At 33.9% G+C, this 27,822-nt stretch overlaps 2 protein-coding genes across 3 annotated transcripts; both read left to right on the forward strand.

Moving 5' to 3' along the window:
• Positions 1-1,683: 1,683 nt before the first annotated feature.
• Positions 1,684-27,122, forward strand: LOC120172955 (cullin-4-like). Of its 2 annotated transcripts, XM_039180270.1 has the most exons (20): positions 1,684-2,054; positions 2,685-2,800; positions 2,900-3,246; positions 4,018-4,198; positions 4,390-4,512; positions 4,605-4,892; positions 5,037-5,162; positions 5,295-5,396; positions 5,489-5,542; positions 6,333-6,439; positions 6,541-6,601; positions 6,701-6,832; positions 6,929-7,066; positions 7,140-7,220; positions 7,394-7,474; positions 7,588-7,668; positions 7,782-7,908; positions 20,370-20,380; positions 24,820-24,826; positions 27,111-27,122. In XM_039180270.1, the coding sequence occupies exons 1-17, from the start codon at positions 1,739-1,741 to the stop codon at positions 7,893-7,895; spliced, it is 2,448 nt and encodes an 815-aa protein (XP_039036201.1). In that variant the 5' UTR covers positions 1,684-1,738; the 3' UTR covers positions 7,896-7,908; positions 20,370-20,380; positions 24,820-24,826; positions 27,111-27,122. The 2 variants fall into 2 exon arrangements, with proteins under 2 accessions (XP_039036201.1, XP_039036200.1); XM_039180269.1 differs by lacking the exons at positions 20,370-20,380; positions 24,820-24,826; positions 27,111-27,122 and having other exon boundaries at positions 7,782-7,967.
• LOC120172956 (9-cis-epoxycarotenoid dioxygenase NCED2, chloroplastic-like) lies at positions 25,953-27,822 on the forward strand. The gene has a single exon (XM_039180271.1). It carries the CDS (start codon positions 26,051-26,053, stop codon positions 27,809-27,811), a length of 1,761 nt encoding a protein of 586 aa, XP_039036202.1. The 5' UTR covers positions 25,953-26,050; the 3' UTR covers positions 27,812-27,822.

A 27,822-nucleotide genomic window follows, 5' to 3' on the forward strand; every position in this document is an offset into this window, starting at 1 on the left:
CATTCCCAATCACTTCATTCTTGAGTTTTTTTAGATTTAGTCAATTTAACTAACGAATGGTCCACCATCCTTAATTCTAATACTCGAACACCAAACTTCAGATTCCCCACCACTACGTCTACTACTTCATTGATCTGATTATCCAACGAAGTGGCTATCAACATAGATACTTTTTCACAATCTATATGATGATTTATATTTTCACCATAAGCTTCAAACCTACCCACAAAATAGCTAACCTTTTTCAATGTGATTTCATTCCAGCTATGCAAAGGTATTCCAGAGAGCTCTATCCGTATAACTCTTTCCTTTTGAAATAGTATTTCAGTCTAAAGGATAATTTCCATGAAAATCTCTTTCAAGTAAGACCACTGGAGATCTTCAAGCATGATAAACAAGTTTTCATCCTCAATGGTAACTAGAAAGGATTTCCCACATAATCTTTGAACTCTAATTTCACATAAACTTCAACTTTGTAATCTGTCAACGATACTCTCAACACTACATACATCAGCCATTACACCCACTAAACATCTCCTCATATTTCTTAAATCATCTTCATCAACTTGACCCAATACTTCCTTTCTAGTTGCTTCCACTTGGTCAGCCATCATACTTTGTGTTCTCTCATTCAAGGTTGAGCTTGCATCATTTGATTTTCATGCCTTCTTAACTGATATATTTTTTCCTTTGGATTCTTCAAATTATATACTTCACCAACTCTACTGAGATACGATTCCTATAAATCATAAGATTGTTTTACCTTTCTCTGACTCTCTCAGCTTTTACCATATTATCAACTTTTATGAATCCAAACTTAGTACCTTCTCGACTCCTCTTCTTTGGAATGTATACACTTTGAACCTCACTATATCATCCCACTACTTGCCATAAACCTTTCCAATGAATATTCTTTGGTAGATTATCCACAAACAAAGTAACAATTGTCAATTAATGATCTATTCCTTGGTCGGGAGCCACAAATATATAATCTATAATATTCTTAAATTTATCTATAATATAAAATCATATCATTTTCTAGAAATGAAAATTTTTCTAAAATAACTAATTTTGTGTCACTTCCATATAACAAGGCATTTTTTGATGACGTGGTTGACAAATTCTTAATAAACTCCTATTCAAAGAAAGATTTATAAAGGAGGTATGAGTATGATGAATGTTGTATCTTTTGTTTTTTTTTCAAAAAATATTAAATATAATGTTAAAATTAATTATAATATTTATTAAAAATGACCATTTTGATTTTCATTATTTTTTTTAAATATTTTAGTCTCAACATCTCATTTTAGGCAAAAAGACTCTTAATATTTGACTGAATAGTCACTTTAATCCTTATTTTTTGAAACATTTTGACCCTTAATATTTCATTTTAGGATAAAAATATATCTATTTTGTACCATTAACTACCTTTTAACTAACGATTTTCATATGCCCAACTATTAATCAACAACCCACCTATAGTTACTGGGCCAACTTAAAAAGACCAATTAATCCGACTACAATAGCCCAGCCAAACATTGACACAAAGCAAAGGGTAATTTTTTTTTTCTGTTATGCTCTGTTATTCTCTGTGAAATCAATCAACCACTCGCTGCCTTGTCGATATCTTCCTGTACTGTAAAAAAAGAAAAATCCAGTGGGCGAAGAAGAAAAGGAAAGGTAAATTAAATAAATAATAGAAGCTGTAAATTGTTACAATGCTTTGTTGATCACTTTCATGTCTCTCCCCCCCACCAAACGCTCTCTCAGCTCCAACGCCGCCGCTTCCACCTCCTCTTCTCACTTTCAGCCACCAATGAAGAAAGCCAAGTCCCAAGCTGTGGCTTGCTCTCTCGACCCGAACAAGAACGGCATTCACAACCACCACCACAACAACCAAGGCGACAACGACGTCGTTTTCGACCCTTCGTCTATTGCCCTCGACTATGATTCCAAGTCCGACGATGCCCGTGCTCCCGCCGCCGCTAATTTGTCTCGCAAAAAGGCTACCCCACCTCAACCCGCCAAAAAACTCGTCATCAAACTCGTTAAAGGTTTGGGTTTCTTTTTAATATATCTCATTTCTTGTATAATTTATTTCCTGGGTGTTTTTTTATATAAGATTTTCTTATTTTCAGTTGATTCGAGAGTATGGTCTTAGCAATTTAGTGGCTTTGGTTGTTGGGTCGATTTTGGAATGAAAATTTTTGGAGATTAGAGGAGGTCAATTTTAGAAAGGGGTTTTGTTCGATTTTAAGATCTTAGGATTGACAAATCTATGTTTATTGCTTTTACTGTTATTCTGAGATAACACTAATTAATTAAAATTGGATTGTGCCATTTGGGCTGTGTAAATTGAAAGCTATTTGTTTGTAAGCATATTTGATGCGTGCTTGCACAAGTATAATTAGTTACTTTATCTTACCAAGCAGCTAAATATGGCTTTTAGTTAGCTGGTATTCTTATTACATATTAATAAGTCTAATTTTCAAGGAACTGTAATGAGGCTTGAAGTATTTTTTTAATTTTGGATTTTTATGCAAATCTGATTTTGTATATAGTTTATATAAATTAATTATAAGAAACTAGAAGAGCATTGCATTTGCTTACGATGAAAATATTTAGAGCATATACTCCTAAGGGTTTCTGATACAACTTTAACTTCTTCTCTTGGTTTTCTGTAGCAAAACCGACATTGCCTACAAATTTTGAGGAGGAAACATGGGCGAAGCTGAAGTCAGCCGTTAATGCTATATTTCTGAAGCAACCAGATCCTTGTGACTTGGAGAAGCTTTACCAGGTAAGTCTCACTTTTTCCCCTTCCTCTTTATTTTTATTATGATAGCCATTTGCAGTGTGAGCGATATTGAGCCTTGATAATTGGGTATTCTCCATTCAGGCTGTCAATGATCTTTGCCTGCACAAGATGGGAGGAAGTCTGTATCAACGAATTGAAAAAGAATGTGAAGAACATATATCTGTGGCATTAAAAACTTTGGTTGGGCAAAGCCCTGACCTGGTGGTTTTCTTATCGCTTGTTGAAAAATATTGGCAAGATCTCTGTGATCAAATGTTGATGATTCGTGGTATAGCCTTGTACCTGGACAGAACATATGTTAAACAAAACCCAAATGTACGTTCTTTGTGGGACATGGGCCTGCAACACTTCCGAAAACATCTTTCTCTAGCTCCAGAAGTTGAGCACAAAACTGTCACCGGTCTTTTAAGAATGATTGAGAGTGAGAGGTAACGCTAATAAAATTCAAGTTGAAATGTGGAAAAAGATTTTCCTATTCTATTTTTGTGGGTTCCAAAGTAACAACCTATGCAAAAAATGCATAATAGTTTTAGATGGATAATGTAAGATTGGGTCTCATTGAGTGTTGCAGAACTTATGGATGAACTATCCTTCTCTGGATGTTGTGGTTGGAAAGGTTTAATAAATTGAAAAAGCTGCCATTGTAACCTTTTATTGTTTTGTCCTATTGGTACATAAAACGTAACATGGTTGGATGAAAGGTCATAGTTGGGATAAACAAATGCTATGGTTTAACTTGTTTTAGATGCCCTTAAACGAAGTCGATATCACACTGAATTTTCTGTGTCAGGCCAATCAATGAATAAATTGTTGTTTCAATGTTACTATTCCTTTGCTTAGTTTACTTCTCTTTCTATGATTTTAGTTGTAGAAGGTGGTTAAATATTTTCTATTGTGGAAAGAAGTTAGTTTACTTCTCTTTCTATCAATTAGGATGCCTAATCAATTTAACTATAACCTGCTTTGTTCTAGCTCATTTGAATCGTCTATGCTTCCATCATTCTCAGGAAAAAACCTAAAAATTGTTGAGGAACTTACTATTTTATTGCTTTCTTTCTTGTAATTCTCATGCATTTAGTTTCCTTCCACATAAATTTTGCCCAATAGTTTCTTGGATGATGTTAGTAATTAATTCTCATCATTCAGGTGTTAATTAAATCTGCATCTTGTAATCCACTGTGTCTGCTTTGATCATGCAGGTTAGGTGAAGCAGTTGACAGGACACTACTTAACCATCTTCTGAAGATGTTTACTGCTTTGGGCATTTACTCGGAAAGTTTTGAGAAGCCATTCCTGGAGTGCACATCTGAGTTTTATGCAGCTGAAGGAATGAAATACATGCAGCAATCAGATGTTCCAGATTACTTGAAGCATGTAGAGGTGCCTCTTCATATTTCACGTTCTCAATTAGCAGTGACTGGTACTCTGTATTTTGAATTGTACATGTTTTATCCTTCTAAAACGAATGTTAAATTTATCATATTATTCCATATATATGGAATTTGAATGTTTATCCCTCTACAATTTTTGTGTAAGTTTATGTTAGTAACAGTTTGTGTGTATTGATGCAGATGAGGTTACGTGAAGAAAATGAAAGATGTTTACTCTACCTGGATGCTATTACAAGAAAGCCACTAATAGCAACAGCAGAAAGGCAGCTCCTTGAACGTCATATACCTTCCATTATTGATAAGGTGTGAATATGTATATTTGGTTTTCCTTTTTGTTTTGAGTACCTGCTTGTATTTTCATCTTATTAATAGTTATTGTTTCTCTGATTCTACAGGGATTTAAGATTCTGATGGATGGACATCGTATAGAGGACCTTCAGAGGATGTACTCACTGTTTTCAAGGGTCAATGCTCTTGAATCACTCAGGCAGGCCCTAAGCTCATATATTCGGAGAACTGGGCAGACCCTTGTCATGGATGAAGAGAAAGACAAGGACATGGTGTCTTCTTTGTTAGAATTCAAGGTCTTACTTGACTCTGTATTGGAAGAAAGCTTTTCCAAGAATGAGGCATTTTGCAACACCATTAAGGATTCATTTGAGCATCTAATTAACCTTCGTCAAGTTAGCATTCTTGTCCTTTGTATTTGGAGATTATTTTTTAAAAAATGCATTCATATTTTTCCTTACATCAGCGAAGTAATAATCATTATTTAGATTGCCATATTTTAAACTTGACTGATGGTTGAACACTGTTGTGTTTAATAGAACCGACCTGCTGAGCTAATTGCAAAGTTTCTGGATGAAAAGCTTCGTGCTGGTAATAAGGGTACTTCTGAAGAGGAATTAGAGGGTACACTGGATAAAGTTTTGGTTTTATTTAGGTTCATCCAGGTAGAGTTGGCTGATAAAAATTATTAAATTTACCTTTTCCCGAAATAACAGTTCTTTTTTGTGCGTTTCTTTCTTTTCTTGCCCTTCGAGCAAATGCTAGAGATGTGAATGATGTTTTTGTTGATAATTAAGGGCAAGGACGTCTTTGAAGCATTCTATAAGAAGGATCTTGCTAAAAGACTGCTATTAGGAAAGAGTGCTTCTATTGATGCAGAGAAATCCATGATTTCTAAGGTCAGTATCTTCATCTTCGAATTAAATGATTCATGCTCTAAACAATAAAGATTGTATTAAATTGTTAATGTTATGTTGTTACGATGCTGCAGCTGAAGACAGAATGTGGCAGCCAGTTTACAAACAAACTTGAAGGAATGTTCAAGGTTTATATCTTTTTTATATAAATTTGTAAAAGAAATCATTCCACATATTTTTCCATTTGAATTTCTAACAATGAATCTGGTAAGCTGCAGCCTTTAGGGATTTTTAAACATGGACAGTCCATATCTTTTATAACCACTAAGGCACTAAGAATATGTCTCATGCTGGTGGTGGTACTGGGCCCCAGGAGTGTTATTCCTCATGCTCATGTATTATATTCATTGTTCCTGAGGATGGATCATAAAGATAAATCTTAAAGTAATAGAATCATGTCAGAAGAGAAGAGTAAAGGATTCAATAAGTTAAATATCTTTTATTTATTGGATACCTACTTGTGTACTGGTTAATGCACGATCCAGCAATCAACAGAATATATGGGGTTTGTGATTAATTCTTATGTATGGAATGGTTACAATACTAACTAGATTTACTTCTAAACTTCTTGTACATCTTTCCTTGAGTATCAGGAAACTAGGAAGGATTAGCACATTGCACACTTGAGTTTCCTTTCCAGTTATACTTTCAGTTCTAGGATGGCTAATGATATGTGATTAATTTGAATCTGATATTAATGCAATTTTTTTCATGGATTAGAACTATGGGTTTATGTTTGTTATTAAATCACCTAATGTTCTGTGGTTGATCTTGCTGTATGTTGTTTTATGGCAAAGTTACACTTTCCCCCAAACTGTCCTTGTATTTGTGTATACATACATGTTTTGTTTGACCCATGAGAACTAGCAATATAGACTTTAATTTTATTGAATGTGGGTTCTTGTTTTTTTTATCCAGGATATTGAACTATCAAAGGAGATAAATGAATCATTCAAGCAATCATCCCAAGCCAGGAAACAACTTCCATCAGGAATTGAGATGAGTGTCCATGTCTTAGCAACTGGGTAAATCACATTTAACCATTATTTGAGTCAAATCATAGCTGCTTAAACAACTGGTCTGTTCTCAAGGTGTTTGATTCTATTTTGGTTGTTGAGCTGGGCAGGTACTGGCCAACTTATCCGCCTATGGCTGTTAGGCTTCCTCATGAGTTGAATGTCTATCAGGTTTGTATCAGGCTTTGTGATGAAATGTTTACTGTTATTGACACCATGAAGTTTTTATCTAAAAGTTATCTGACGCTTTTCTTCTGCCTGGCCTAACAGGACATCTTTAAGGAGTTCTATTTGAGTAAGTACAGTGGGAGGCGTCTAATGTGGCAAAATTCATTGGGTCATTGTGTGTTAAAAGTAGATTTCCCCAAAGGCAAAAAGGAGCTGGCAGTTTCCTTATTTCAGGTATGTTTTGGCGTCTTGTGAGCCATTCTCTTTTTGTAATTTCTCATCAAGAAGACAGGTTTTAATATATTTTCTGGTTTTTCTTTTAACCTCTAGACTGTAGTTCTGATGTTGTTCAACGATGCTGAAAAGCTTAGCTTTCAAGACATTAAGGATTCCACTGGCATTGAGGACAAGGAGTTGAGGAGGACCTTGCAGTCCCTTGCATGTGGGAAAGTAAGAGTCCTGCAAAAGGTATGGCCATTATATTATTGGGATTACCGTAATGTTATCTTTTCCTTTTTATGTTTGAATTTGTGTGCTGCAGTTGCCAAAAGGGAGGGATGTTGAAGATGACGATTCATTCATTTTCAATGAAGTGTTTACTGCTCCTCTCTATCGTCTAAAGGTACATCTATTTGCAAACTTATGGTGGCTAAGAACAATTAAACTACTGTCATTCTCATCTCTATGATATTCCACTAAATTACCATAAAAAGGTTTTGTAATGAATCTGAGTTCAGTGATTACCACTTGCATGAATGATAGATCATCGAGCTGGCTTTTCTTTTTGAAATGCAGGTAAATGCAATCCAGATGAAAGAGACAGTGGAGGAGAATACAAGCACCACTGAAAGAGTATTTCAAGACCGTCAGTATCAGGTTTGGCTCTGCGTCACTCACACATTCTCCTTTTTAGCCGTCTGTTAACTGAAGAGGACGATATCACGAGGAGCTTAGTCTAATATTTTGTATCATCACTTGATTTATTGCAGGTTGATGCTGCTATTGTCCGGATAATGAAGACAAGGAAAGTGCTGAGTCACACTCTTTTGATAACCGAACTCTTCCAACAGGTGATGTATATTTCTGAAAATCATGCATAACAGGTCTCTAAAGGGACACTAAGCTTTTAAGTTGCATTTGGGCATATCCATTTCTGAGAACAAGTTTCTTTCATTGAACACAGCTTAAGTTTCCCATTAAACCAGCTGATTTGAAGAAAAGAATCGAGTCTCTCATCGACAGGGAGTACCTGGAGCGCGACAAGAACAACCCACAAATATACAATTACTTGGCATGATTTTCCATTTTTTTACAACAGATATCACCTTGTAAATGACAAGGGAAACATTGGTCTCCTCCAGTGAGACAGGCTCTGAAATCCCATGTCAGATCCGTGTACAGTAACGTGTAGTGCTTATTTTGTTGCAATCGACGTTGTAATTGTAAAGCATATTTAGCCTCTGTTTTGGCACTTCCCTGCTATGAGATTCACACTTGGATATTGTTAAAACCTAAATACCACTCGTACATCTATAAGTCTTGTTTTGTCTCCAATTTGTTTGGTTTGATTCGGTTAATATTTTTTCTAAAAAAATCTATTCAACTAACTGTTAATGAAAAAAAAGTTTAATTAATTCGGTTAATAGAAATTTGGTTTGGTCGATGATAGAATTAATTCCCTAACTATATATTATATCAGAATATGTAAGTCGAGTTTTCTTTTCTGCATCAAATATGCGTTGTGTAGGTAGAAGTCCGTTGGTGTAAAACGAAGATATTCAAGGCATGAAAAATGGTACGTTTTACCCCTCTTCAGAAAATCACAAAAGCGTGTCTAAGTGGACATTTAAGAAGATATACACTATGGTCTATGCTGTCCACTCATTGAAATAAGAGTAATTAAAAACAAAGGTCAAAACAATGCAATAAAGCTTCTTAGCGGAGGAAAACTCTACAAGAGACGACATTACACGAGTTTTCCTTATTTTCACAGGAAACGACTTTGCCAGGGCTGTTGAGCGATTGATCGAGACAAATTAGAGCAAAACTATCCTTCTACATTTTATTCGAGCCCCATACAATTTTTCGATATTGCTGGGCTTCTTTCTTTCAAATCCAGACTTAGATTCTTTTTTCACCATTAACACGTACAAATTTGGGCCTTTTAAGTACCATATTCACAAAGGGTTTTTTTAAATAGTATAAATGATTACAAAATAGTATTTATTTAGAATTTTTTTTAATTTAGTAATAGTCATACTCTATTGCAGATAGCTAGTTAAACTCAAGAATTTTTTTAGGAAAAACAACATTTCATTTTGACCACTGAGACTACTTGATATTTTTTTTTAAACCATAATATTTATCGTGTTAGTAATATAATTAATTTTTCTTATTTCTGACTATATCTCAAAAGAAATAAATGATCGATCATAAAATGTATTTCATTTTTTTCAATTAAAATCGAATCTTTGATCATATAATTAGACGACACGATGAACAATCATTACACTACATATCACGATTAATCTTTACACATTTTTAACATTTCATCAAATTAATCTACAATATTTTCATTAAAGAGAGAGATAAAGACATACTTAAAGATTTAACATGACATTGTTAAAAAAATATTCAACTTAAGATATTGTAAATTTAATATTAAAGGTGATTAAATCGATTCAAATTTCATTTTAAAATATCAACTATTTTTTCTCTCAACTTATCATATGCATTAAATTTATTCGCGTGAAGAAACTGAAAAAAAGAAATAAACATATTGTCAAGTGCAATGTCACCAAACATGACAGAACATAATGTTTTTTTTCCATGATGTGTAGTTAAAAGACATTATTGACTTTAGTTTTCTTTTTGGTTCTTGTAAGCCATTTACTTAGATAATGACCCCCACATTAAATCTGCAGCTTTGTAGCACTTGTCATGGAATTATGTGAAAAAGTTTTATCATTTCTCGAAAAGACGTAACTTTGGGCACTTGCAATGAACCAAGTACCTTATCAATGGCAGTGCTACATTATTTTTCCCATTCTATCTTCATTTAGTCAAACTCTTCATCTATATGCATTAACATTTCGTGCCATTTTATCCTTTTTGGGTTCTGCCCCCCAATTATTTATTCCATCCATCTTTGAATTTTAAAAATTGAATTTATTTATTATATATAATTACTTTGAGTCTTAAAAATAAAATATTATCAATTTAGATCTAATTTCATATTAAATAGAATTTTATTAAATTCAAATTGAATCAAATGACAGATAAATATAAATAATACTTGAATTGAATTTAGATAGACTAAAATTCAATCGGGGTAATGCTCATCCCTAATTGTCATCATTAGCCAAGGTTGACATTGTTAGGATACATTTCGTGTTTAGTATCAAAACTATTAATTTTGCCAATTTTAGTATCTAAACTTTTATTTTTAAAAAAAAAACAAATCATAATTAAAGTTTAGTTTTTGTTTCATTTTAGAACCTTGCTATCAAAAACTTTAGTTTGTATTTCATTTTAGTACCTCGTTCAAAATTTAACGTTAAGTTTTGAAAAAATTGAAAGTTTAGGTACTAAAATGGACCAAAACTATTAGTTTTGGTACTAAACAACGTTAAGTTTATAACTGCGGATACTAAAATAAAATAAAAACTAAATGTTAAATATGGTTTTGAAAAAATTAAAAATTTAAATACTAAACAAACCAAAATTAATAGTTTAAGTACTAAATACATATTTTGCCCTCTTTTTATGGATTACTTCGTTGAATGAAATTATTATTATTATATTAGAAAAAGTCAATTAAGCTTTGTGGAGAACAAGGTTGAAAGCGAAAGTGATATATGGGATAGAGCTATGTTTTATTTTGTTGAAATATCAAATTATTGGCATGCATGGGTACATGCAACGTGAATACGTGCATACATGATTTAGCATCAATGACAATTCTTCAATAACCTCCATGTTAATAGAATTATTGATGGACTTGGTTGATATTGTGTATCATGTGTTTAAGCATGGATGGATAGAAGGGAGCGAGTGGGCATATCTTTGAAAATTTTAAATTATTATATACTTTAAATATTTTATTTTGATAATAAATTTTCGTTATCTAAAATTTTAGAAATTCTCACATTCTTAAAATTTTAAAAATTGAAGCTCTAACATATATAAAACCGTACGTGTTTAAATATATTCGAAATCGCAATCCTTAAATTATTGTAACAATAACAGTAGCAATCAAATTAAAACCCACTCAACCAACTAATGTGAAATTGCAACGATTTCTTTTAGAAAATAACTCATGCATGTTCTTAACCAAACTATTTAAAAAAAATAGTAAAATCCGCCATTATCCTAATAATTAAGTAATATTGACATCTTATGTAGAATTGCAACTCTATTTTTCTCTTAATTATAAAAAAAACTCTAAAATCTAAAAATAAGAATAAAAATTTTTGATTAATCCATATACCACTTAAACAAAAAAGACATACATAATATATAAGGATGGGCATGTGTTGGGTCAGGTCCAAGGATGGACCTAGATGGGGCGGGTGGGGACGGTCGCCCCCTAAAAATCTAAAATCACCATATATTTTAGATTTTTATGTATTTTCTATTGAAAATATGTTTTTGTCCCCTAAAATTTTATTCGTCTTCCCTGGAATTTTATAAGTTTAAGCTTGCCCCCTAACATAAAAACCTACGTCCGTATCTAGTCGGGTCGGATTTTCGTTCAACTTGAATACACCATCCACCCAACCTGAATCCAACTCGTCCTTTTGAGATAAAACATGATCGGACCTAATCTGATTTGACCTGAAATAATATATCCATAAAAATATTACTTTTATTCATTAAAATATAAATTTAATTGAAAATATATATAAAGGAGACTTATTGTAATTATCCCTAAATGGTAAAATTATATTTTTTGGATCGATTCGGGTTAGATATTTTTCATTCTAAACCCGATCTGATCACCAAAACTCAAATTCGTTTTTTTAATTCAGACCAGATAAAGTTAGGTCGAGACCCGTCGAATTCGAATCATATACTCATCCTGGACATACTCCACTTTTTTTTTACCCAAATTTAATTAGAACTAAAGAAGACCATAAAGCTATGGTTCATGCATGAGGACGATGAAAATCTCTCCTAAGATACTTGACCAAAAAACAAATTCGAAGACACATGGAACACGAAATTTAACAAACTATTTAAGGAAAGCGTGCGAAACTCTGTTGGAAAATATGTCGTGATTCTTTTAAATACATTTCCTTTTACATTAGATTGCACCTTAAATCATGAAGAAATTTAAAGAGTATGGTTCTTTATTAAAGAAAATCAATTTTTTTTGAATTAATATCCTTTTGTCTCACAATGAATATCGAAACCTAACTTTGTCTAATATTTTTTTCTTAAATTACACATTTTACAGACGTAACTACTTATATTTGAGATGACCATAATCTCTTTTATTATTGAAATTGTTTAATAGATTCAAAAGTTATAAATATATGTACTAAATATGATTTCTAGTCTATTATATCAATGTACAACGTGACACTTCATTAATAAAATTAATGATTTTTATATATAATCATTCTTTATGATAATTATTCGAATGTATATTATTTATACCTCCACTTATAGTTATATTAGTAACTTCAAAAATATTTATAAAGACAATTACATATTTATTTTGTAACTATACTCAGTTTCAAAGTTTCCATCAACGTTAATGGCTAACTTTATCTGTATAAATATATATTATCCATAATTAAGTATATAATATTTACTTAAATCGTGTGCCCATAACTTCATTTCATGGTGCAACCCATGCTATAAAACCGTTAATAACGATAATAACTGACTTGTATGCAGAAATCGAGTTGGTAGCGATAACTTCATTTCTACCTATGAGAATATTTCGGGACAGCTCGTAAACTATTCCAAGTCCCTTATCTACTTCAGCTCCAATGTTTCGGATCACACGTCAATGGCAATCAGTTCTATATTCGGGGTTCGACACACTACTAACCCTGAAAAATACTTGCATTTACCTACGATGAGTGGGAGACAAAAAAGAGTAGCTTTTGCAAACCTTAAAGACAAAATGATCAAGAAAACTGGTAACTGAAGTAACATGCGTCTTTCTATAGGCGGAAAAGAAACTTTTGTGAAGTCTGTCTTGCAATCCATTCCGATCTATGCCATGCAATGCTTTCTCTTCCCCAAATCTCTTTGTCGAGACCTCGAATCTATCATGGCAAGTTCTGGTGGCGTAACAGTGGTTTGAAGAAGGGTATACATTTGGCAAGTTGGAACTACCTATGTCTTCCTAAGTAATTTGGAGGTATGGTTTCCGGGATCTCGCCAAGTTCAACATCGCGCTGCTTGCCAAGCAAGGATGGAACCTTCTCGCTAAACCAAACATCTTACTGTCCAAAGTCCTTAAAGCCCGTTATTTTCCCAATTCGAATTTTCGGGAGGCAAATCTTGGTTCAAACCCCTCTTACTCGTGGAAAAGCATCTAGTACGTTCGCGGCCTTGTCAAAAAGGGCATTGGCTGGATGGTTATCGATGGCCATCCTATCAACATTTGGACAGACACATGGATCTAGGGCAAAGGTAATGTTAGGGTAAATTCGACTTTAATAGACAATCGTTTCACCCGCGTCTCGGATCTCATTGAGAGCTCCACTCGTACTTAGAAATCGGATCTCATTCAAACCTTGTTTCCCTCTCATGTGGCAGAACAAATCCTTTGTATGCCTCTACATGCTAATCCTTCACCCGATCTTATCTACTGGAGGGGAGATAATTCAGGCCTCTATTCTGTTCGAAGTGGGTATCGCTGGCTCATCAGTGAAGCTATCTCGCAATCAATTACCTTCTAAATTGAAGATTCACTTTTGGAGGTTTGTCAACAATTATATCCCTACCTAATCAAATCTCATAATGCGGAAAATAGCAGTGGATCCTAAATGCATCTTATGTGATCAGGGTATTAGCTCATGACTGCCAATTTGTCTTCCAAGTTCTGCTCTCCCTCGGCATCAATCTTCTCATGGTCCGTGCAGAACAAAATTTTATTAAGTGTTTTGCAGACATTTTCAGATCTATAAGAAACCCCTAAAGAAAAATTCTCATAACTGCTTTTTGGAAGATTTGGTCAGCCAGAAACAAAATAATCCACGAAGGCACTCACCAAACAACTGATGATATTACGAGAGGTGCTTCCTTGTTTCTGCAAGAAAGGGATGCATCAGGAACCTGTAAGAAAGCATCCTCCCAATCAGTCAACACGTTTGGCAGCCCCTCCCACCGACTCGATCAAAATTAATTTTTATGCAAGTTTTGATTATGCTAATCATAAATCCTTTTCAAGTATCATATTCAGAAATTTTGAAGGTCTTATCATGGCAGCTGCAACTTACCCAAACTATTCTGTTGCAAGCCCTGAAATGGCAGAAGCCACGGCTTGCTTCCAGGACCTTTGTCTTGCTCAGGATCTTGGTTTTCGCCGTTTATTGGTGTAAGGTGATGCTTTAATGGTTATCCTCAAAATCAATTCATCAAGTGAGGATCATTCATATATCTTCCCGATCATATCAAATATCAAAGTGATTAGTGGGTTTTTTGAGCTCCTTATGTAACACCATCATACCAGGGATTTAAATAGCGTTTTCGGTCACGTCGCGTTTATCACGGTTGCGGACATAACGGACGTCATCGTAGTCACTGCGGGTGCCGCGGTCGTGAATTATTTTAAATTTTGCATAACTTATCATAAAACATAATAATTATAATTATAATTATAATGAGTCATTTTTAATGATTTTTAGAATGTTTTTTAAGTTAAAATGACATATATATAATATAGTTTAACTATACAGAAGACTTTAAAACTCTGGTAACAGGATAAAATAATTAATTCATGATAACATTGTGAACACATTATTATTTAAATTACTGAAATTAGGACTAAATTAAACAAAAATTAAATTTTACATTCTAAACTATAGATTAAATTATAAATTTTAAAAATTGAAAGGATAGCAAATTAATATTTCATAAAGATATATTTTATAACTTAATAAAAATAGGTCCAGAATATTTTGTTTTAAGACTAATAAAGCCTAAAATATTTAATCCTAAACTCTATTCTTCCCCCCCACCACGTTCTCTCATTTCTTCCTCATTTCTTTCTACTCTCTTCTCTCAACACTCAAGTATCAAAACCAGATAAAAAAACTCCAAAACCATAACATGTTTTAGCCTAAATCCAAAGCGTGAATGTTTTTCTTTTTTTCTTCAACAATCTTAACCTCCGACGAAGATTTCTTTCTCCGATTATAATGAATTTCACTCCGGCGAGACCCACAAAACAGGTTCGTTCTTCCTTTTTACTTTTCTATTTTCTTTTTCCTTTTAAATCTCAACATGCATGTATAAAAAACGTGAATTTAAAAAGAAAAGAAAAAGGATTGGTGACGATGAACACAAAAAAATCATCTTTTCTTAAGTTTTTTTCAGTAACGGTTGGAATAACGGTGATTGCGTCCCGTTATCGGCGCAATCGTCCGTTTCCCGTTAAATTGCGGGCGCAATCGACCGCGATCGATGTGAATCCGTGACCCACCGCAAAAACCATGAATAGCGATTTCGGACGGTGGCACGACCGCAATATCACGGCCGCTATAGCGTTTTCGGAACGCTATTTGATACCCTGCCTCATACCGTACCGATGTGGGTGACCCAATCTGATTCGAGGTATCACATAAAGGCCACCGGAGCAACCCACAATAAAAATTAGGGAAATTTTAAAATTTTTGTTAAAACTCTTAAAATCATAAAACAATTTATATATACAATAATAAAATTTAACAATATTCAGAAATAAAACAGATTTCAGACTCGAATATAAAAACACAATACAACCTACATGCACCATACTCCGCAAGCAATGCTTGTGGAACTCCTTTACTGATGTCGATAGTTGTACTGGTTTGATTTTTTTAACATGAAATGATGAGTAAAAGAGTAAGCTTTGGGAAGCTCAGTAATTTAGAACTACAAAGTGATGCCAAAGGACAAGCAGATAAAAGGAACATCAAAAGTTTTCCTTATTGACTCAGTCGTCTACATATTTTCGTAATGAGCTGAGGTTTCACTGATATTTCATCGAGTAAAAGTCATAAAGATTTCATTCCATAGGAAACATTCAGAGTACCAAGTTTTCAGGAGATCAGAATAGGATGTCTAATGTGTTCCAACCAAAACCAGTGAAAAGATATAGATATTTTTAAAACAATAACAATTTAAAACATATTTCTAAAACCATTGAAGAACCTCCAGCTGAATATCTTTATGCAGTTTCCCCATAACTGCATCCATAAAGACCTACCCTAAACACATAGTAAATGAGTCACCCTAAGGGAGTACCTTGGGGCCTGAGAGCCTACCCAAGAAAGTTTCTTGAGGCCTCGGAGCCTACCCAAGGGTCATCTTAGGTCTGTAAGGAATTACCAGCTCGATCGGTTTGAACCTATATATGGAATTACTAGTTTGATCGAGCTGAACCAACATACTCTAGCCTACCCATACAGTACCCAGTAGAAATCAGATTGAGTAGTAACTTTAATATAAAAATAATGATCCAGTAGTATATAGTAAAAATGATCATGTAGTTATTTAAATCACATAAATGCCCTCCACCCATACACCATATGCAGTCTCATGATTTACCCAATGGAGTGCCTTGGGGCCTGAGAGCCAATCCAAGAAAGTTTCTCGGGGCCTCGGAGCCTACCTAAGGGTCACCTTAGGTCCGTAAGGAATTACCAGCTCGATCGGTCTGACCTATTTAAGGAATTACCAATTTGACCGAGCTGAACATCCATACTCCAGTATCCTACCCAAATAATGTCCCAATAAAACAGTTCAAGTAGTAACCGATAGATTCCATGATCCATAAATCAAGAACGATTATATTTTCTAGTGAAAACAGGAAACCAGATAGCACATTTCAGGTAACCATAGTTCATAAGCCAGTAAATCAATAAATTAGTAAATCATAAACTTTGGTGAAACATATTTTCAAATAGAAAAAATAGTAATGTACTACATAGGGAACACACTAGAGGATCCAGTTATTTTCTGGAGGTACTTAGCAATTATCCAGTGGGGGAAACAAGAAATTTCTGCAAATTGGTTAAATTTCATAAACGAGACCCCTATAACAATGGGGGTTTGATTGCTAACATATTCATCAGTCATTCGGATATTTTTCAGAGGTCATTGATCATTACCAGGAAGGAAAAACATATAACTTCTATAGATTAGTTGAGATTCATATTTGAGGTCTCTATAGAAAAGGGTTTGTTCATTAGCAGATCTAATCAACATTCAGAAATTGATGTTTCAAGAATCATTTAAGATTCGAGTATATTAAAAAGGTACTCAGGAACCTTTACATCAGAAATTTTTTTGAAGATCTAGATATAACATGAGTGTTCCATTATGCAGGTAAATAGGGTTATTTCAGACATTTTAATTTCTGATGGATTCTTAGTAGCTTAATCCAATAATAGTGAAATGATGATTCATGTTACTTAAGATTCATATCGATTTATTAGTATATCGAGTCATCTCGAACTGAACAAATCCCAACACTATGATATATGTCAATCACCTGGACCGTGATACTTCACTATTATTCACTTCTTATTACTGACTGCACCAGCTGATCTGATCAATATCAGAATCATCTTTGACCAGTTCTTGAGGAGACGAACAGGTATTCCGTTGGTATTTATTTTATTTACGTGTTGTAATAGTATCCCATAATGTCCGACGACTTGGGTCATGCTCCATAACCTTTAGAGGCAGTACATCATTTAGGTTCATCGATGTTCTCATAGTCTATCCAACGATATTCATTTAATCCAAGCCCTAAAGTATTTAGGCCATCTCGTTATTCGGGGTTATTATAATCATTTTGGAGTCTAGGAACATTAGTTATTTCAAAACTTGAGAATAATCCATCATTTAAATACTTTAGTGACGTGTCGCACTTCCAGTAATCTAATCTTCAAATGATCATTCAAAAACAAGGGAATCGTCGTATTAAGAATTTCCAAATGTAGAAGTTTATTTTTGGGGTTTTTCAAATAGATCAGGAATTTAATCGGTGATTCCAAGGTTCAAGCGAATCATAATTTGAGTTCTCAAGTCACCTATATTATTATAGTCATCCATAATCAATTTTACATTTTAAGCATATTAACGTCATTCCAATTCAGCCTATCAGTGGCATTACTTCTGATAAATTAGGCTTCAAAGTATTCTAGTTCCTTTAGAGTTCAGGGTACTTTGGTCATTTGAATATTTGAGTTTATTTCGTAGCTCGAGGACATTTCGGTAATTCTTTTCAATCCAAACAATATGAACTTTTATGATAATTGGTCAAATATGTTCTTTCTAGGTTATTCTTCACCATCAAGGGAAGTATTGGACTTTTACAATACAAGGCATTTTCGTAATTTTACCCCATAGGGCTATTTTTGGTAATTTCATATCCAAATATTCCCGACATTCAATCTTTAAAGAAATTAATCAAAATTTACGGATCTTAAAATCAATTCATTTATTAATGAATCACTGAACTTATATTTATTTCCGATCAATCTTCCAGTTTCTTATGCGAACCATCTGAGTCTTATACAATTTATTGTCTTTTTACCGAAATTATGTTCGAGTCCAAAAAAATAATTAATTTTACCCAAAGGACCAATCATTTCATCGATGCAGTTACCAATTATCAACAATTTTCGGAAAGCATACAAAAGGTAGTAAATTATTACCTTGATTTTTGTGCTCCACCGATCAAACATTTAAACACCATTCAATCACTCTCGAACTTGAATTCAACGTCCAATAATTCTTCGGATACATAGCAACTGAATTTACGTCAGAAACTAAACTTAATTGAGAAACCAAATTGAATCTGAAGGTAAAACACTGAAAATGGCTTACTGAGTGCGAATTTGGAAAAATTAACTTCGGATTCGAACTTAGGACATCGAAAAACATAAAATATAACTTTTCAAAAATTTAACTTTTTGGGTCAAAGTCAACGAGTCAAAGTCAACGGGATGACTCAAACGAGTTGACTTGGTCGATTTAAACAGACCCGGTTTAGATCGGGTTGACCGGTTCGAGCTGGTCTAGACTGACTAGATTGGATATAGAATGTTTCCAAGGCAGGGAGGAAGCTCACGAACACGTAGAGGCGTGTAGCGGCAGCGACGGGCTCGGGGTGGTAGGTCGATTACTCCACTAACAACTACACACCATTTCAGACCAAAAACATCAACCAAACAGGGCTAAATTAACCGAAAACATTTGGGACTTACCCACACCAGCAATGGAGGGAAATCAGCGGCGACAACCTCACCTAGTGGTCGGGTTTTGATCGCACGGAGCTGGGGAGTCTTCCTAGGGTGGCGGTGAGGCGATAGGCGACGGAGACGGCCGGAGAACTCGAAAAAAATCGAAGCGACGAGGGGGTATCCGACACAACTTCAACCTCTCACCCATAACGAACGACGGTCAATCTGGAGCCTTTGACAGTTGGCGTTTTGTCAGGGTAGAACGCCAGTTCGATTGGGACAGACGATGACGTGCACAGCCGGTCAGAGAAGGAAGAATCGGGGAAGAAAGGGCGCGACCGGCTAGGAATTTAGGGAGGAAAATTTGGGAATTAGGGATTTCACCATGGGTATATTTTTCACTAACAAAAAAAGAGTAAAATTTAGGGTTAAGTCCTTAAACTTTACACGTATTCCAAAATTGTGCTGAAAATTTTAAAAATTTACAATTTGATCCTCATCTTTTCCCTTGTTACGACTTTAATTCGATACTTTAAATTAATAAAATCTAGCCCCTAAATTAGGGTGTGACACCTTACCTATGTGCATGTCTTGAGGAAGAAGAATAACCCAGCGCATGTCTTAGCCGAGGTCGGGAAATCTTTCCCAAGCTCAAGGATTGGATTGAAGAGGCACCACAAGCAACGAAGATTAAGACTAACAATAATAAATAATGAGATTTAAAAAAATTAATTTTAACTATGTAATATAATTAGAATGCCACTTTATGAGATGGTACAATTATGCCCCATGTCACGAAGCCAAACTAGTGTCTGCATTGTCACTTCCATAGAGTTGTGAGGATGGTTCATTGGCTCTAGTGAATTGGGTTGTTATTTTTTAAAATCTTATATTTTTATTAATTTGAGGTAATTATAAGATAATGAATGTTTAAAAGATTTTTAATTATTTAACATTCAAATATTCAGGCACACATTGTTCTTTGTTATTTTAAAAGTGGACCGTTAAGGCACAATAATCATTTTATATATAGTAAAGTTATAATACGGTAACAATCTCTAGAGCATATGATTAAAAATTATCAGTCGATATTTTTTCTTTCCTTTAAATTGCGTGTTCAATATTTATTATGAGTAAAATTTTTGTTTTCTTCTCTAAAATAGGAATTTTTCAAAAAAAAATCATAATACGAAACGGATGAGATTAAATTCGTCCTTGCAATAATACTAAAGTAGAAATTTTGGTAAAAAAAAGTTAGTTTCCATTTTCAAACCGCTCTGCTCAAAGCCTGAACCCATTAACACAATTCCGATGATAATGTCTTAACAAGTTTAGTGCAAGTTGGTGGACAATAATTATTCTTTTCGTCAAAGATACGATTTTACACATGAATGGATCAAAGAGGGGTAGACAGGGATAATTTATAATTTAAAATTTAAAATTTAAAATTATCATATATTTTAGATATTAGGTTTGTCCTTAATTATATGATATATTATTATATGATTCATTAACTATATATAAAATGAATTATTGTCTATATACAAAATCTTAATCTTACACATTCATATAAATAAACGAAAAGCATCTTATTAGACGGTTGAACCTAACTTGATTTGTGGTTTTTTGGGTGTCATAGATGGACCGACAACTCAGGACATTAAGATATTTATGTGATTAAAAGAAATTTAGGAGTATATATCTTTCAATAATTTATGAAAGCAATCTTTAGTATTGTCCCATTGAGATCCTCTTTTCACTTTACTTTCTGGCAATCAAATTAAAGAAAATCAATTCATGTGTTTCGACATTGGCTGTTAGATCCCATGTTTCACATTTCCATTAGTTTATATAAAATAGATTTATGAACCCATACCAGGTGAAATAATAAACAATTTATTATTAGATGAATCTACGATTATTTGTGCTTGAGAAAATAGGATTTTTTTTTTAAATTTTGAAATAATATTTTTTTTAAAAATACATATATATACAATGGTGGATCCAGAAATATTTTTTTAGAGTGGACACATATTTGTTAATGATATAATTTTTTTTAATAAAGTAGACATAAATAAAATTTCAGGGTGGTTATCGTCAATAAAATATGTCATAATTGAAGAAATTTTAGATTTCAGGATGGGCATAATAAATTTTCAGGGTGAACATCAAGAAAATAGATGATTAATTGAAGAAAATTCGAATTTGAGCCCTCGATACTCCATGCATCAGCCAGTGTATATATATTATATTTTTTTAAAAGATTTTAATTGATTTTAACTAAAATTAAATTAAGTGAGGGATCTAATGATTAGATTAGATTATATTAGATTATGCAGATCTTAACAGTTATTTTCGCCGCTCTTCATTGAAGTTTAGATGGCTAATTATATCACCAAGTTTTGTTTTCTTCAGGCGCTCCAAATTCTCTCATTTTGTATAACTGTCGGCTTATATACATTCTATAAATATTTCTATGCAAAATAAAATATGAAATATAAAAATTTCCGTTTATAATTTCGTGTGTATATATATATATATATATATAATTTGTTTGAAATAATTTATTTTAATGATCATTATTTTAGTAGTTTATTTTTATAATAAATTAGTAATATTAGACATCACATAATATATATATTAATATATACATTATTTGTACTTTTTTATAATATTATTTAATATATCAAATTTATCAATAATATATTAAATATAAAATTTAGGTGGAGTTCTATGGAAAGAACTCTATGAACTTCCATATTAATACCTTCTAATTTAATATTATTGAAGGTTAATCTTGTTTAAAAACCTATCACAACGATAATTTTTTTCCAATAATTTGGGGTGATTATAATGTCATGTCTATTAATATTTTTTTAATTATGGACAACACACATATTGTAAGTGTAACTGCTCAAATTTGAGATCTCAATGGAGAACAATACTATTGTAAATAGAAGAAAATTTTCCTTGATTTCCTTTTATATTATACTTAAGCAATGATTATATACTAATTAAGCATTCATATTATAAAAGAATTAAGGATTAGAAAGCAAGCTAGGCTGTAATTTGCTGACCGAGGAAACTAAAAACTCCTTAGCCCTTAGTCTCATTTTTAATATGTTTAAGACAGACAAAACCTTCATGTAAGTGATTTGCTATCGGAACATGACAATATGAACAGATGTACAGTAATATAATTAAGGCACCTAACTTCAACACTTGCTCCCCGACATGGGGAAGTTAATTAATTAAATGAAATTCTAGAATGGATTTGTCTATTGATTATAATATATTTTATGTAAATTTAAAGTTTGTGTCTAGGATTGATCGGACTTTACTCGTTTTACTATATTTTTCCCATTTACTTTCAAAGTAGTTCGATATCGCTTACAAGTTATATTTCGATAGAAAGTTGAAGAAAAAGATGTCCATCACACACCATTGTAGATGGCCCCGCGACAGCGTTGGAAATTGATGATAGGCACTAAACTCCATAGGTGTTTACAGTACATATACGCACTGTTACCCAACGCCAGTCGCCATCTTTAACTTTCAACCATAACTGGCGTTAATGCCAATATCTTTCGAGCCTCAATGCAACTATTGTGCCTACTAGAGTTCGGCTTCGTCCCCATAGACGACAGTCGGATTCGGTTTCATCCCCAAAAATTCGATAATGACGGATGATGCTTGTACTATAAGGTTTCTGTCTTTAAGGGTTTGGAAATTATAGGGACGTCGAAAAAGCTAAGTATTTTGGTGTCATCTTTCTTATTTGTAAGTGCCAATGGGATATTTTGGAAACAGTAGAAACAGGCATGCAAGTGCCCAAATTCAGCCTCCATTGTCAATCACAGAAAAATCGAGTGACTCTGAATGAAGCACCTCAAGATTATAAAATTTTAGATTTAATTTATGTTCTGTAGTTTAATTATTTTTAATCTTTATAATTTAGTTATATTATCTTATGTGATTTAGGATAAGGAGACATGTTGAAAGAGTGGGGGGGGGGTAATTGGCACTGGATTTCAATGAACCATAGCTGTTGGAGAGTAGTGGCGAATCCATTAAGGGACTCTGAAATATGAATTTTATTCATAAAATTATTTATTGAGTAAATTATGCATTTAGTACTTAAATTATCAATTTTGGTCTATTTTAGTACCTAAACTTTTAATATTTTTCAAAATCATACCTAATGTTTATTTTTTTTCATTTTAGTACCTCATCATTAAAAACTTACGGGATGGGCTAGGGGCATAGCTCCAGTGGACGGACGACAATCACAACATTAGACAACGAGAGAATGATGAGTCGGCCAACATAGTCTGATTTCAGACCCATCGGACAATTGACAGTAAGGATCAGAGGATGAAAAAGTTGAAGAGTCTATCATCGATCTGGGGAGATTGACGTATTTTCCGATGAAACGGAAGTCGGAATCCTATTCAGGGGGTCAAAAAAGTGCAGGATGGAAATTTGAACTTCATCGGCCAACGGACGTGATGGCCGACGAGCCCATCCGTTAAGTTTTTAACGACAAATTACTAAAATGAAACAAAAACTAAACATTAGGTATTATTTAAAAAAATAAAAATTTAAATACTAAAATGAACCAAAATTAATAGTTTTACTTATATTCACCCTTAAAAAATATTTTGAATCCGCGTTATTGTTAAGAAGTAGAAAGAGAGATTATATTCAGGGACAGAGATAAGTAAGAGTTTGAGTACTGCACCCTCAAAAAAAATTATCATTAAAAAATATAAAATTAATTACTTATTTAGAGCTTTAAAATTAAATTTTAACTCACTTTTATTTTTTATTATTAATTATATTTTACCCTTTATGCTAAAATCCGGGCTTAGTACCTTATGACGTTCATGGATTCATGGGGTTGTATTGTGTATAAATGTAGGAAGCAATAACGACGATCATGTGAAAGAAAATAACAGTTGCCCAAAACTGGAGAAGGTGGGTTTAATAGTGACGTTTGACGTGACGTTTGATATTTTTTTTTTGTGGTGGAAAATGCAAAGGAAGAAGGATTAGAATATAAACAAAATAGAAAGTTGGGTGTTTTATTTTTTGCTTAATACCAAAATAAGTGCCCAAACACTATAATTTTTCCCGAATAGGTACCTAAAATATTTTTTGACTCATCCTGGTGCCTAGCGTTACAAACATTATCATTTTAGGTGTCCGGACTATCAACGGCGTTAATTTCTTCAGTTAAGTGACACGAGTCACAATCTAGTAATTTTAAAATTTATTTTTTAAAAAAATATTAAAATTATTATTATATTTATAAAAAAATAATTTTTCTTAAATTATAAAACCCAAAATCCCCAAATCCTAAACTTAACCTGCTATCATCGCCTTTTCCGGTCATGACCACCATAGTCCCTGCCACCCTCCTAGTCATACACCGATGTAGTTGTCGTCGATTGACCGTCGAAATCATGTGGGACCATAATTTTCATCATACGGTTCGCGGGGTATAAAACGTCGATTCACCGTCGATCGATTGTTGATTGGTCACAATGCCATAGGGGTTTTGGTCTCCGAGAGGAGGTAAGGTCTAGTGAAGCTTCATCGATGGAAAAGAGTGATGGTTGGAATGCGTTTAGGAGTTGAAATAAATGTTTTTAAAGTTTTAGGGTTATTTCAAAATGTTTATGTTTTTTAAAATATATATATTTTAAATTTTAAAATTTTAAATAAAATTTTAAAATTATCAGATTGTGACACGTGTCACATAACGAAAGAAATTAACATCGTTGATGATCTGAGTACTTAAAGTGATAACGTTTATAATATTATGCATCGAGATGATTAAAAAAATAATTTAAATACCTATACGAGAAAAATAATATATTTTGGACAGTTATTTTGATATTAAACCTTTATTTTTCACTTTTTGTCTGCCTTTTTGCAGGATAACTCTGTCTCTCACTCTCACTCTCACTCTCACTCTCACTGGTCCTAGTTTTGGGACCATCTCCCCTCCAAACTTATTCAAACAAACCAAACAAAAAAATCTTTGGAGTTTTCTTTTTTGCTCCACCTGTATAATTAGTATTTGTGTTATTTATAAGTTAGATTATAAGGTGTTATCTATTTAAATATTTAATTATTTGATAATAAACATTTAAATATCTTTTGTATATGTCATGTTTTAACTTGTAATCTCTAAAAATAATAATTATATTTTAATTATTAAAATTATTTGGTTCGTATAAAAAATATATTTTTAAAATGAATGAGAAGTCAAATTGATTCGGGCGCGCACAATTGTAACAAGGATGATTGAATATTCATGATTAAATGATTAAAAATATTTAAAACATATATTTTATAATCAATTTAACTTAATAAATAGGGTAAATTACGTATTTAGTACCTATATTATCAATTTTAGTTTGTTTTAGTACTTGGATTTTCAATTTTTTCAAAACTATACCTAAATATTTATTTTTATTTCATTTCAGTACCCTTCATTAAAAATTTAAAATTAATTTTTGAAAAAATAAAAAAAATTATGTATAAAAACTGATAATTTAAATAATAAACGGTTAAGTTTTGAACGAAGAATACTAAAATAAAACAAAATAAAACGTTAAATATGATTTAAAAAAAATAAAAATTTAAATATTAAAACGAATCAAAATTAATAAATTAGGTAATAAATACGTGGATTACACTAAAAAAAATGAGTGGGTTGAATAAATAGTTTGTTAATTAAAATGAATAAATTGAATATATAATTTGTGTTGGAATATTTTAATGTTTGCAATTGACCATTAGGAAGTCCAAATGAAAAAAATATGAATCCACCACGTGGTCATCTCTTAGGTGCCCGAGGTGGACCTCTTCCCCAACTCTATTTATACCCATTTTCCGTTCCTTTCCTTCCTCCAAAGGCTCCTCTTCACTCTGTCTTTGCCTTATGTTTGCTTTCTTTTTCCTACAAGCAAAGAGCACTCTGGGTCACCATTAAACCACTCTTGATTTCTTTGATTTAAACACGCTCATGGCTTCTTCAACTAATATTTGGGCCAGACCCCATGTTTTTCATCCTCTTTCCTCCTCTGCAAAAGGATATTTGAACTTCACTCCCAGACAAAAATGGCAGCCCAAGAGAAACAAAGGCATTAACATTGCTCACTCAGCTCTCAACTCTCCCTCCGTTATCCATTTCTCCAAACAAACGTACCCGGATTCCAGAGAGGATGTGAAGCCCAAGTGGAATCTTCTGCAAAGAGCGGCGGCCATGGCGCTCGACATGACGGAGAGCGCGTTGCTCTCACGCGAGCTTCAACACCCACTTCCTAAAACCGCCGACCCACGGGTTCAAATCGCCGGGAACTTCGCTCCAGTCCCGGAGAAGCCGGTGAAGCATTCTCTCCCCGTTGATGGCACCATCCCTTCTTGTATAAACGGCGTTTATCTCCGAAACGGTGCGAATCCTTTATTCGAGCCGGTTGCTGGCCACCACTTGTTCGACGGTGATGGCATGGTTCACGCTGTTAGCATCAACAATGGCGACGCCAGTTACGCCTGCCGGTTCACCGAAACGCAAAGGCTTTTACAAGAGAAGGAACTGGGCCGCCCTGTTTTTCCTAAAGCAATCGGAGAACTCCATGGCCATTTGGGGATTGCTAGGCTTATGCTGTTTTACGCTCGAGGACTCTTCGGCCTCGTCGATCATAAACAAGGTACCGGCGTGGCCAACGTCGGACTTGTCTATTTCAACGACCGAGTTCTCGCTATGTCCGAGGATGATCTTCCTTACCACGTGCGCATCACTTCCTCAGGTGATTTGGAAACTGTTGGACGATACGATTTCGATGAACAACTTAAATCGACAATGATTGCTCATCCCAAGATCGACCCCGTTTCCAAGGAACTCTTCGCTTTGAGTTACGATGTTGTCCAAAAGCCGTACTTGAAGTACTTCAGATTTTCACCCGACGGTAAAAAATCACCCGACGTCGAGATTCCCTTGCCGGTTCCGACCATGATGCATGATTTCGCCATCACGAAGAATTTCGTGGTGATCCCAGACCAGCAAGTTGTGTTCAAGCTTCAAGAGATGATCACCGGCGGATCGCCGGTGACTTACGATAAGAACAAGAAGTCCCGGTTCGGGATTCTTTCGAAGAATGCGACCGATACTAACGATATCATATGGGTCGAATCGGAGAATACCTTCTGTTTTCATCTATGGAACGCATGGGAAGTGCCGGAAACCGATGAAGTGGTAGTGATCGGTTCTTGTGTGACACCACCCGACTCTATTTTCAACGAATGTGACGAAAGCTTAAAGAGTGTGCTGTCCGAAATCAGGCTGAATTTAAAGACAGGTGAGTGCACGCGCCGCCCAATAATCTCGGAATCCGACCAAGTCAACCTGGAAGCCGGAATGGTGAACCGGAACCGCCTCGGAAGAAAGACACGGTATGCTTATCTCGCCATCGCCGAACCCTGGCCGAAGGTATCGGGTTTCGCCAAGGTCGATCTTGTTACCGGAGAAGTAAAAAAACACATTTATGGAGATAAAAAATACGGAGGAGAGCCGTATTTTTTACCCCGAGACAACAACTCCGAATCGACGGAAGATGACGGTTACATTCTTTCCTTTGTTCACGATGAACAGACATGGACATCGGAGCTTAGAATTGTAAATGCCATGAATTTACAGCTCGAAGCTTCGATTAAATTACCTTCCAGGGTTCCTTTTGGCTTTCATGGAACGTTTATCGACGCTAAAGCCTTAGTTAATCAAGTTTAATTAGAGGTAAA

The sequence above is a fragment of the Hibiscus syriacus genome, unplaced genomic scaffold (genome assembly GCF_006381635.1).
Source record: "Hibiscus syriacus cultivar Baekdansim isolate YM2019G1 unplaced genomic scaffold, ASM638163v2 tig00111917_pilon, whole genome shotgun sequence".
NCBI classification, from domain to species: Eukaryota; Viridiplantae; Streptophyta; class Magnoliopsida; order Malvales; family Malvaceae; genus Hibiscus; species Hibiscus syriacus.

Excerpts from the sequence above, each read along its gene's own strand:
- LOC120172955 (XM_039180270.1), top strand. The coding sequence starts at position 1,739 with ATGTCTCTCCCCCCCACCAAACGCTCTCTCAGCTCCAACGCCGCCGCT. Across the intron at positions 6,833-6,928 it reads TGGCAGTTTCCTTATTTCAG|ACTGTAGTTCTGATGTTGTT; the intron begins GTATGTTTTGGC and ends TTTAACCTCTAG. Across the intron at positions 7,669-7,781 it reads TAACCGAACTCTTCCAACAG|CTTAAGTTTCCCATTAAACC; the intron begins GTGATGTATATT and ends CATTGAACACAG.
- LOC120172956 (XM_039180271.1), top strand. The coding sequence starts at position 26,051 with ATGGCTTCTTCAACTAATATTTGGGCCAGACCCCATGTTTTTCATCCT.